At 38.5% G+C, this 12730-nt stretch overlaps 1 protein-coding gene across 22 annotated transcripts in view; it reads left to right on the top strand.

The window, feature by feature from the left end:
- Positions 1 to 12730, top strand: part of LOC103186089 (transducin-like enhancer protein 4) — a 93650-nt gene that overhangs the window by 40123 nt on the left and 40797 nt on the right. For 2 of the 22 annotated variants that reach the window (XM_042333597.1, XM_042333591.1), the window contains exon 1: positions 3009 to 3103. The exons of 19 other annotated variants lie outside the window; for them this stretch is intronic. In XM_042333597.1, the coding sequence (XP_042189531.1) occupies positions 3023 to 3103 (81 nt within the window). In that variant the 5' untranslated portion in view covers positions 3009 to 3022. Of the gene's footprint in view, positions 1 to 3007; positions 3104 to 12730 lie in introns of those variants that run through there. One more of the 22 variants, XM_042333600.1, reaches the window with a different exon arrangement.

Here is a 12730-nt window from a genome sequence, read left to right as displayed (position 1 = left end):
CTGTAACCAAAAATGAACTGCAGAAATTAATATTAAATATGTGGTTTACGTGTTTTAATTTTACTGGGATTTATTCCCCCCCCTCCAAAAAAAGTGACTAAACTCTTGTTTTTAATATGTCCATTGCACCATAGAATTAGTTTTAATGATCTGCGTTCTAGGGAATTATTTCCCACAGAAGTTAATTGTGGTTTTAGATGCATTGCCAATTGGTCTGATTGCTTAGTGATTGGGAATGTCAAGTACATATGACGGCAGGAACTGTTAGTGAAAGCGAATGAAGGAAACTGATTAAAATGTTGACGCTTGAATGGTGCTGATGGAACAGTTCAATTGGACTGTATCTCTCCTACAGCTTAAGTAAAAAAGAATTAAACTGGGATAGCTTTGAACCTCCTTCTCTATTGATTAGAGGTAGCGTGCAGCGAAGTCATTTTAATTCTGTAAACATTACTCTGAGTAATGAACTGTTGTTTTCTGCAGCAGAATTCACAGGGTTTTTTTTTGCTTCAAGTATGTTGTAAAATGAGTTCAGTGAACTGTAACATTCATTCCGAGACTCATTCATTTCACATTAGGTTTTTGAGGTTCTGTTGAGGCTCGCCTTCAGTTTTATCAGAGTTCTTCGAACTGTGGTTTTTATGAGAGGTAATTTTAAATGAAATGTTGTAAATTGTTTTCATATTGGTTACACATTAAGATCCTATTAGAGTGTAGCAATTTAAATATAAAAAATCTATAGCTTTAAAGAGTTTTATTGCGATAAGAGTATCAATTTAATATGCAAATCAGTTACAGATCTATAGCATTAAAGGTTTATTCATTACAGTACCTTTGGAGTCAACAACAATGACCACTGGAGTCCATCTATTTGATGAATTATTTAGTGATGTATAGTTTTAATTGGTTCAGTTTATCACCTAATCAGGCTTCGTTCTGTTGTTTCTTTAAAATCATGTAATTGAAGATTAATGACACTAGTGAATATGCATCAGCATTAAAATGCTTAATTAAAGGAATATACAAGGATTAAAAAAGTAAGGCTGTGTAATGGTCTTATCTTGTACATCAAATGTGTATGTATAAGAACATAAAATATGACAAATAAAAACATTTAACTCAGTGATTTCCCCCCTCTTCTCCTGAAGGCAATGAGTCATGTTGAAGTGCAGTTCCATAGGTGCCGGCGGCTTTCTGTTATTTCACCTAAGAGGCCATTCTTCATGTGTGCGCCTAGACAGCAAGTATTGGCCAGCTGGGGAGTGGGGTTGGGGAGGGGCAGGTGGAAAGAGAAAAATGTGATAGTTAAGCTTGATTCTGCTTTCAAGTGGTGCTGAAAAGTGCACTTGTTTCCAGAAAAGGTCAACTGGTAGCAATAACCCCCTTTCTCTCCTCACTTCCCTCATTGCGTGCTACTAAAGGGCCCCATCCCTGACCCAGTGAAAATTCTCTAATGTGGCAAAGCTCTGGTCTGTATGAATCAGCACCACACCACATGGTGCATTTAATTACCGAGCCATTAGGAGAGTCAATTAACTGTTCCAAGTCACTGATGGTTAGACATACAATTTGAGCTGCTGTTTTGTATTCCTGTAGAAACTGGGCACTGATGAGTTATGTGGTGATAAAACAGGAATTTTATTGCTCTCCAGGAACCTAATATATTTTATCAATGAATTTATATGCAGTGGGAACTCCTGGTTTGGGGCATCTTACCCATTTTATGCTTTTTTAAAAAAGTGCTGAAAGCTCATTTCTATGTTGTCTAGTTTGACTGCCATGGGCTGAGGGCTGGGAACTGCCAGTGACAGGCTGAGAGAGGGAGAACCTGGGAGCACCTGCCTGGGCAATATTATGTTAAACTTGAGTTTCTTTCCAAATTAGAAAATGGCAAACTGAGAACACACAAGAACTATATACCTTTAAGATATTTTTTTAAAAATTCATAACGGTGAAGCCTTGAATAACACCATTTTTTTTCACTATGGTAACCTATTTTGATAATTCAAGATTGGTTTGAATGAAGGAGTTCTCTCCAGCTCATCTGATCTCATTCCTCCAAAACACCAACCTATCATTACCTCATCACAGCATTAAGTTGTTTTTCAAATTAGTTAATTGTCTTGGCCTCGACCATCCTTTTTGGCAACCTGCTCCAGTCGTTAATTACCCTCTGAGTAAAGAAAAACTTCTGGTATCTATCCTGCAACTCTATGTCCTCATGTTCTATGTTGTGCATATTGTTCTGAGTTTACTTTTTCAATCTCATTTAAAATTTGATACACCTCTATAAAAGTCCACTCTGTGACTTCTTCTGTCGAGACTGAAGAGCCCTAGCTTGTCCATTCATTTTCATAAGGCCAAAGATTATTAGATTACTTTGGATATGTCCAGGAATTATTTCAGCATTGGCCACTTTTTAATTGAGTTTTCTGTGACCCTACTGAACCATCTCAGAGTAAAGAACTTCAAATGGGGCAGGTGGGGGGCAGGAGTTTGGGTGGGGGGGAGGAGTGGGGTTGGGGGGTCATAAAGCACATGCTAATTGCCGTTCTTCAGATGGATGCACACCTTCACCATTAGATGACTCACGAGTATACAGGACTGTTTGTTTGGAAACTGCTCACAATCACACAGTGGTTACACGGGTTAAGAGAACACCTTCTGGCTTTTTTAAATTGTAAAATGTCATGATTTAATTGCAAGTCTAGAAAAAGTGAGCAACGGAAACGAGTTGCAAATGAATTAGTTGCTCTGTAATTTCTTCATGTAAATGGGGGCCACTGACTTTAAAATATATTTGAAAAACACAATTTGATTAGACTTTCAGTTATCAGTGCATGATGTAGAGTATGATCGTTGCAGCCAGTGGCCATAATTTCATCATTTGTATCATTTGTTTTAGTGTGTAACATACATGTCGCAGAAATAAAAGCATGTAGTGTTTCACATCAAGTCGGCCACTAATTCAATTCTGTTTTTCTATTATTGTATTACGATTCAGAATCTTATTACGGATGACATGCATTGCCCTCTCATGATGTCGCCACCCTTATCTCTCCCCAGTGTGGCACCTCTAGCCCTCTGGCATTGTAGTGCTTCGGTGAGTCATAAATCTGCACATTCATCCTTTATTCAAGACTGCACAGCTGTACTCCCTAGTAATGGGCTGCCCATGTCAGTAGACTATTGCTCTTGCTAAGATCATGGGAGTAAGGGAGAGAACACTTAAGATGGGAGCATTTGCTTGTCCTTCAGGTAGTTCTCTTCAAGGCATATTTTACAAGGTGAACACTGTCCAGTGGTGCCTCTGGAATCAAGTTATCCCTTTTATACTTTATGAGGTGAAGTGACAGCTTCCAGTATTGGTGCAATTTGCTGCAGGAAACTGGATTGGCATTCCTGATTGGTTTTGCCCAGGGCTGAGGACATCTTTGCACGTTTGTAACTAAATACACTTCAAAAATTTCAACCTGCAGCAAATGTCAGTTTTTTTTACAACAACAACAAGATTTCATTTATAGAGCGCCTTTCACGTCGGGAGGACATCCCAAGGCGCTGGACAGTTGGGTTGGGACCCGAGCAGGGGGAAATGGTCAGGTTGAGGGAAGTGAGGGAGCGAGGATGGGGTAGAGAGTCGAGAGGGGAGCTGAAGGCACGGTCAAAGAGAAAGGTGTTGAGACCGGCCTTGAAGGAGGAAAGGGAGGAAGCAAGGCGAAGGCACGGGGGAATGGAGCTCCAGAGCCTAGGGGCTGAGAGGCTGAAGGCCCGGCCACTGATGTTAGCGTGTGGGATGTGGAGCAGACCGGAGCCAGAGAAACGGAGGGTACGGGCAGGTAAGTAGGGGGATAGTAGGTCGGAGAGGTAGAAGGGAGCAAGGCCGTGAATAGCCTTGTAGGTGAGGATGAGGATCTTGAATTCGATCCTCTGGGGGATGGGGAGCCAGTGGAGGTGAGCGAGGGTGGGAGTGATGTGGTCGCGAAGCCTGGTGCGGGACAGTACACGAGCTGCAGAGTTCTGAATGACCTGCAGCTGGTGGAGGGAGGTGCCGGGAAGGCCGGCGAGGAGAGAGTTCCCATAGTCCAGCCTTGAGGTGATAAAGGCATGGACCAGAGTTTCAGCAGCGTGAGGGGTGAGGTAGTGCCGTAGTCTGGCGATATTCTGGAGGTGATGGAAGGCGGTGCAGCTACAAGTGTAACATGCTCTCTAATAACGTTAACAAAAATAAGGGTTGTCCAATGGACTTCCCAAGCACTGTTTCAAGTATATTTTTAGTGTCCGTTTGCATTAAATCAGTAAGGACAAACTTTGCTTTGGTGTAATCACAGGGCTTATTCAGTAGGCATGATCAAGGTGTTTTTATATTGCTTTTACACCCATTTGTCAGGAGTTTGTTCCCACCCACGTGTCCATTTTTTTAATACAAACATGGAGTGCATTAAAATAAAGTGAGAATTCTAGGCAATAACTGATATCAGTTAGGTAACTGTGTTCAGCTTGGCTTGTTTTTAAAGCCTTATGTTTAGCTCCTCATTTATTTTTTTCCTCATACAGGGGAAATGTGAGAAGTCCACGAAATCCTGCGCCTCAGACTTCAAGAATACATAGTTCTATACATTTTAAAGTTTTCAGCAGAAAGTGCATTCCCTTTTTCCCCCTTACCTCTTCTAATTTGACTTCAGCACCTAGATCAGTAGTTCTTGGAACAATTCTTTTGTTGTCCTCAATATGCGGCCATCAACACTTTCTGGTGGGCACAGTGCTAGTTTTTCTTAAAATACTTAATCATATAAAAATAAAGGAAATGTAGACATATGCACATCTCAACTGGTTTTCATTTAGTTCTGTATATTTAGCATCATATTTGAGAACTCTTTTTCACAAAACCTTGCACAGATAGTTACGAGAATAAATGAAAATCATTTGAGATATAAAAATTATTGTTAGGGACCAGACTTATTGGCTTAGTGGTTAAGAGCGATTATGTGAACAGATTTGTGCCTGGAAGTTTGTTATATTGCATTGCACAGCCAGTGCTGCATTGACACTAAAGCCATGGAAGTCCAATAGCTACTGCACACCTCATGCAGTGACATAACTTAGTTCACCTAGACTTTTGTCTCCTTTGAGCCTAATTGTTTTAGCCTACTTTCCCACAGTGTTGGCCAAACTCTGAAATACTGTTGTCATTCTGAGATTTCCGAATAGTGGGTGGAAGGTCAGAAAATAAAATCTGTTCGAAACAGACTATTACTGGATCCCTTCTGAACTTCTATGTAAGATGTAATTAGTGTAGTCACTATATTTTGTGGGCCAACACAGCAGCCAACTTGTACACAGCAGTATTCCACAAACAGCCACTGAATGAATGACTAATTTTAATTTAAGCTATATTTAGTCTAAGATGGGAATTTTTGTTTCGCTCTTCCCATAAGATTGTGACACTTAAATTGTGCCCACCACAACATATACCTTGGAATTCAAAGTATTCACTACTTTCATTTCTTCAGTTTTTGCATATTCCATCCAAAACAATCTAATTGTCACCAAATATTGCCAGACATTTTCACTGTACTCAAGGTCTCATAACTTTTGGTTACGAGGCCTTGGATAAATCTAATTGCATACAATGATACAGTATGGAAACGGGCATTGGGCCCAACTAGGGAGGCCTGTGTTTATAGTCCACAAGAGCTTCCATCCCTCGTATTCTCCAGCCCATTTTCTTTCTTCCTCCTTAATACATCAAATTTCCTCTTGAATGCATAGATTTCTTTCCCCTTCAACCACAGTATGTTTGGCATAAGTTGTACATTCTCACTTGTGTGAAGTTCTCCTAAACTAGAGCATCGCACCATGGAAACTGGCCATTTGGTACAACTATTCCGTGCTGATATTTATATACTTCAAAAGCCTCCACCCCTTCTCGTATAGCCCTGTTTCCTTCTCCCTCATGTGTGCATCAACTTCTTCAAATGCGTTAATAATCTTAGCAATATGAAGCCCAGGGAAAGGTGGGGGCCAGGGAGCCCATAGGATTTCCCAGCCAGTTATTTCTATGCCATCACCAACTATAATTGTAGAAGATGAAGTGTTTGCTATATTGGTCCCAAAGGCAAACCTTAAAATTAAACTATAAATCGCCTGTTTTTGTCAGTACTTTTTAATGTCTGAGGGAAAAGTTAGATTGCCTTAACTTCAATGGTGTTGTCACCAATACTTGATTAAAGTTCATCTTCCACATGCATCTTTTTGAAGAATTAGTCCTCACTCGACACCTGTAATACTCTGCAGGCTGCCTCTGTCAGCAACAATTGAGGATTGATCTGTGGCTGTGGTTTGGTTTGGGAACAAGATACAGTCATGTGGTTTATCACAGTCTGTGTGTTCAGAACATGACGCTGTTCTTGTGATTAATTGCCTCATTCACACCCACTCCCCATTTAACCAAATCTCATGTGCATGTGTAGAGGATAAACTTTATGTAAATGCGGAAGGAAAGAAAACTGCAGGTGACTGCAAATGTAATTTTTTTTTCTGTTTCATTAGGTGTCTTGACTTGGAGCACTTATAATATTGATAAATTGTTTCCCTGCCAATTTTCCAATGTAAGACATATTTACAGACCTCATTCTCTCCCTCCCCCACCCCCCACACACACATATACCACACACTAACTCATTTTTTATTATTGATTGAATAATCAATCATTTGAAGTTTTCCTTCTTATCAGCAGGCCTAGTTCCAATCTCTCCATTGATGATGATTTTTGTCTATTTGATTAGTTGGGTATATTGATTAAGTGACTGGATGAGGATGGTTTTACAGTCAGTAAATGCACAATGACCTGTGCACAACACTTGCGCTCAGTGATCTAATTTGATTTAAGGATTAATTGAAGGCTACAGGCTCTCCCTAACTCATCTATTAAAATGCTAAATGCAACCCAAATTGCTGGGTGAGCGAGTACAGAATAGGTGGCTAGTCGTATGGGCAGAATAATTGATGTTCTCATAAAGAACATAAAAAACAGAAATTATCGTAAAAATAAATAGAAATTAACAATTATGTAGAAACCGTATACTCAGTGGCATAGGCAGTATGGATTGAATGGTCTCTTTCTGTGCTGAATAAGTCTATTTGTATATTATGACCTCAGTCTCGAGAGGGATTAAAAAAACCCTTTCATAATGCAGTGAAGATCTTGTGTCCAAAACTTATCTTCATTATATTGATATTTATGTCCTGTCAGTAGGTTTGCTTTGACTATCAAATTAATTGTCTATTAAAGGCCATGTTAACTAGTTTTAATGTGGAGTTATGGTTGATTTTATTTCTTTAGCATAAAAATCAGTGTCATACTTCATTTTGGAAGAATTTAAGTCCGCGTTTCATTTCCTCATCCCGCATCTTTCAGTGCAGCATTTTAGATACGTTAATTTTCTTGCATTTCATGTTTTGTCATCTTGCAAGTCAGATGAGCTTGTTCCTGAGAGAACCATGCAAGTTTTTGACTTGAGTCATGTTCTGTACAGACTCGTACAACTCATAACATGTTCACATTTCATTTGCATCAACTCAAGGAAGGTCTCTGTGACTGATGATTGTTGCCGATCCCTTCACGCATTAATCCTGGATCATATGAATTCCTTGCAAAATGCATTGAAAACAATTTGCTTAAATCCTGATATAATGGAGGATATACGCAGCTATAACTTCCTGAATTGTCAAGCAAAATCAGAGCTATCATCTCTCTCTCATGGACTTCTCCTAATCTAATCAAATCCCATGAAGAAGCACTCGTAACATATATAATAATCCTTGCATTTGATATAGTATTTTTCATGTCGTCTAGGGATTATTATCCGGCGTGTGGAGCAAGGAAAGTTGCCCAAGGTTACAATCTGCCGGGAATCGAACCCAGGTCTCTCGCTTGTGACACGAGTGCTCTAACCACTGAGCTACAGGTCTCCACAAGATGAGTTTTGGGGTTTGCTGTACAAAAGGGAATAAGAAAGAAAGCAGTTGGGAAAATGTATTATGCGATCAATTTTAACACCATAAGATGAAATGACTCAAAATTCCCATTGCCTACGTTTTGATTCCATAGTGGTACAGATGCATCCTATTTGACTGCTTAGGGTGTTGCTTTCTTTTCTGCCTTTTAACACTTGAATCCTTGCTGTTTTGGAATTCAAACTCATTGCAATCTTTTCATTTTCTTTCTCAGCACCTCGGAGCTGTGGAGCTCCTTCTCTTCCTCGTATAATCTAGACTTTTAAATCCTAGCTACTACATCTTGATCTGTCTTTTCTCCTCTCTCTTAAACACAGCGAGTTGTTACAATGTGGAATGTACTGCTTCACAGGGTGGTGGATGCAGATTCAATAATAACTTGCGAAAGGAAATTGGATATTTTTTTGAAAACAATAAATTGCAAGGCTATGGAAAAAGAACGGGGGAGTGGGATTAATTGGATAAGTCTTTCAAAGAGCCGGCACATGCATGATGGGCCAAATGGCCTCTTGTGCAGTAGGATTCTATAATTACCATCCTTATTAGTCTTGATGTGTGGACCATTGTCTTCTACTTTGTTCTTCAGAAAAATTGCTTAAAGTACAATAGTTTGTTAACGAGGCCTGCGAGGTTACTATAATAGGTTACTATACAGTTCTTGAAATGACTTTCATTCTGCAGGTTGGATACAAAGACTCAAAATCTGAAACTAGAAAAGGCCTAGAAACTAAAAACAACACTGACCAAGTGCATTCCCTTCAGCATTCACATACCAAGGACTGCACCCCAACAATTCAATTTCTGGGGTAAAGCTATGGTTAACAAGTCCCTAATTTCAAAGTCAATCAAGCAAGAATTCTATAAACTTTCAGCTCTTCTGTTAAACCTATCTACTCTGCCTGCATACAAATATGCCTTTCCTAGTTCAGAAACACAGAAATCATTATGCGCCTTGAAATTCATGTTTTGCTCAATCTACAATTATCCCCAAATACTTAAATTGTGATCTTGTATACATGGAAGGAATTTACAGGGCAAATTACCATGTAACGAAAGGTATGTTTAACCACAAAGTTGATCTAGAGTAAATGGATCGATAATGGATCAGTATTTCCACTAATAGCTAATGCACTGTTTTTACATTGTCTAACAGAAAGACAAATTTAGGAATAAGAAGCAGAAGCGAAGGTATCTATGCCATCTTCTCTGGTAGGCAGGCAGTGGAGAATGGACAACACCTTGTGTGAGGATCATAGTAACACTAAAATCACTGTTTATAACAGGAGCATTCTAGAAGCAGGACGATGGTGTCAAATATTTGACAGGTTGCTAACAGAATGAACTGATCATAGGAGATGTTTGAGGTCGTGAAAGGTTCTTCAATCAGCAATCAAAATGTGTGGGAGGGAGGGGAAAATAGCATATGACCATAGGACATGGGTGTGGTCTCGAAATGCCATAAATAAATAGGATCCCTAAGACCGATATTTCTTACCACCTTATCCTGTGTTTCTCACTGTGGGCACCTTTGATTTGACCCTGATTAAAAGTTTTAAGGTGAGGCGATTTGTATTTTTCAGCAGCATACATTGATTGCTGTGAGAAAAGGGAATCAACTTTTTTAAATGGTCACCTAGCAGACATGAAGGAGGGCAGATGCCAATGTTTGATATTAGTTGGTCATTCTAAAATAGTAGTTTGAAATTGAAGATCCACTAAAGAATCCAGAAGCTTGAAATTTGCATGTTTTTAGGCTTGTCTTAAAATGTTCGAACATGTGTATTTTGGTGAGAAATGTGGAAAACCCGCTTTCAAATTGGGCCAGAATTTGATTGTTTTACAAAATTCTGCCCCATTTTAAATCTTAAGGCTGAGGTTATTTACACATCTGATTTCTTGCTGTTAGCACTCTTGAAGTATATTATTCTATCCATCTGTCACCTAAATGAAGATTATTTTTTAAAAAAAAGTTACTAACTTCTCAATAAAATCAGTGTAGGTTGATATGAAAATCAACTGGCTTTGATCAATTACAGAGGTTTCTAACTAAAAGGAGCAGTGCCTGGGATCAGAAATTGATTATAATATATCTACTGAATACTGCCCTTAAAAATACTAATGCAAGGTTTTAGTGTTGGGAGGTAAAAATGTCAGATAAAGAGGTGTTGTAGCATGTATTTCTGCAGAGAGAATGGGAGGAAGAATAAATCCTTTCTCCCTGATATTAAAGATTCAGGGCAAAGTGAAAATCCACCTCATGAAATGCTAACCAATCCCAAATTGCTACAGCACTTCTATAGGGAGAGATTACATGTTGGTCCAGATTTACTCTAATTATGTAGCATTTTAGAATATCCAGTATTTGGCAAATTGTTGAATTCGGTCTTGATTTTGAAGTTGTTTTTCCGTGGTTCTTAAAAGAATCGTAGAAAACAGGCTTTAAAATTAAAGCTGTATTTAACAATTTGTCAAATCTTTTATTATTAGCGTTCAGGACAGCTTAGAGCACATTATTTGTAATTCCTGATATTTTACTGGAAATATCTACTGTATAAATGTTGCTGCTGAGACCTTGGGTTGTCGATCATGAACATGTAGTTTTCTAACTCATCCTGCATGTTCTTAACAAACCAGTTTTGTCTCTTGCTCACTTATTCTCTGGGTGTCTTATCACTCACTTTCTCCCTCTGTGTGCTCAATCTTTTCTCTTGTTATCTTCCTCCCCTATATCCTGTCCCAATTTGTGTTTGTCATTTTCTTTTCCTCACTTATTTCCCAAATGTTTGCTTTTGATCTGTCGGGTTGTTCATTGCCTGCCCCGTGTAAGACATCAGGAGAGTGCAAAAGAAAGTTTCTGAAAATAGTCTTTCCAGGTCAATTTGGCTTCATTCTCATCTGAACGTCAAGCCTGTGCTCAGTGCTGCTGTTTAAACATTGTCTCTCCTTCACTCCCATTCTCTTCCTCATTTTCTCTCTATCTTGGTGTATCAGTGTGTTGAACCAACTATCAGGTCATTCAAGTTTTGACATTCATTCAAAATTCATTAAGAATTAGTGATTACTTGGTGTCTTTCCATCTGTATCAGAAAATGTAATGCTTTTACATGCATCTGTTTTGCTATCCTGATAGTTCAGCAGGTTTGGTTTACTCAAAAAAAGTACATGACCTAAAGATCTCGGATTTAATCGCTGATCTGTGCAAAGTTAGTTATTCTCAAGGTGACGAAGCATGCAAACTGTTGGCTTACGCCTCATATTAGGGAGGGGGAAATCAGATTGGCTTGCCATTCTTAGTACATCAACTATTTACCACTGTTGGATGAGAACAAGATCATATTCATGTCCCTGTTTTCTCTTCCCACTACCTCAGTCAAATTATGTATTAAAGATCAATGTGCTGGCAGAAATAGGAATAATGGATATTCAGGTGAAGCAGCAAAGGGCACTGAGCGCCTATAATAATACAATCCTTGCATTTGATATAGCACCTTATCACGTCTTCGAGATGTCTCGAAAGTGCTTCACAGAATATACTGTAAACTAGGTAAACTTTGCAGTAAAAGGAAGATGGGAGAGAAAATTGATGAAAAGGAAACAAATGTAATAATAATACTTGCATTTGATATAGCTCTTTATCCTGTCGTCGAAACATCTTAAAGGTTCACAGAATATACTGTAAAGTGAATTGACTATATATTTTGTGGACGAAACGCGGTAGTGAATTGTTGCACACAACCTGCACAGTTTTGTACCAGTTTTGGGATGATCTAGGATCACGCAATGGCTTCACCTCTGCAACTAGAGAATTACAGTTGGGAGCCTACTTAATTGCACTAATTGTGTTGCGCCCCCCCACCCCCGCTTTGCAGACAATTTGCTGGTTTTACAATATTTATCAATTACTAATACAAATTTATGAAATTCAAGTCATAAGTTAGTGATGGAAATGCTACAAGTGTCTCATTTACCACCACTCCTGGAGAATGCAATTGGTACCAAGTCCAGATTTCCTCCCTTGGAAATTTTCAATCATTGAAGATAATTTTTTTTCTTTTAAAAACTCACCATAGAGGCCATTCAGTGTTTGAGGATAATAGGCTGCTAACCAAGTTTGCATATTAAAATAAATCTGGCTGTGAATAAAAGTTTGTATGTACTAGATTACTATCCCAAAGTTCTAGCAACTTAAGGTTTAATTTCCCAAGAACACTAAAGCCCTGTAGTCCCAAAATATTTTGGGAACATGAGTTCACATTTATTAAATGAACTCATTTGACATTTATCGAGGGGTGGGGGGTGGCAGATGATAAATGGAAATATTTCAATACAGACTGAGTAGATCTATCAAATAACTGCAGGATCATTTATCTCTAAGGTGTGTTCCTGGTTGTACAGTTACACAAGGAATCCAGACCCTTCTTGTCAGTTCTTTAATATCAAGAGTCTTTGATAAGGTCAATCCCAAGGTGCCTCAAAATAATTTACAAGTAGGGAAATTAGTGAAGTGAAATGATTAGAAAGCAAATATTTAAATTTTCAGTCGTAATGGTTTTACATATTTCAAAAGTAATCACTTAAGTATAAACTAATGTAACAAATGATTTCTTACATCATTTCTCACAAGGAAGGAAGGAGGAATCGTTTTTTTATTCTGGTGTAAAAAATATAATTGCAATTTTGAATGATTAAAATGTGAATGAATAGGTTTGGTTGG

Source organism: Callorhinchus milii, unplaced genomic scaffold, assembly GCF_018977255.1.
Source record: "Callorhinchus milii isolate IMCB2004 unplaced genomic scaffold, IMCB_Cmil_1.0 Scaffold1, whole genome shotgun sequence".
NCBI classification, from domain to species: domain Eukaryota; kingdom Metazoa; phylum Chordata; class Chondrichthyes; order Chimaeriformes; family Callorhinchidae; genus Callorhinchus; species Callorhinchus milii.
This window is presented reverse-complemented; position numbering and strand designations above follow the sequence as displayed.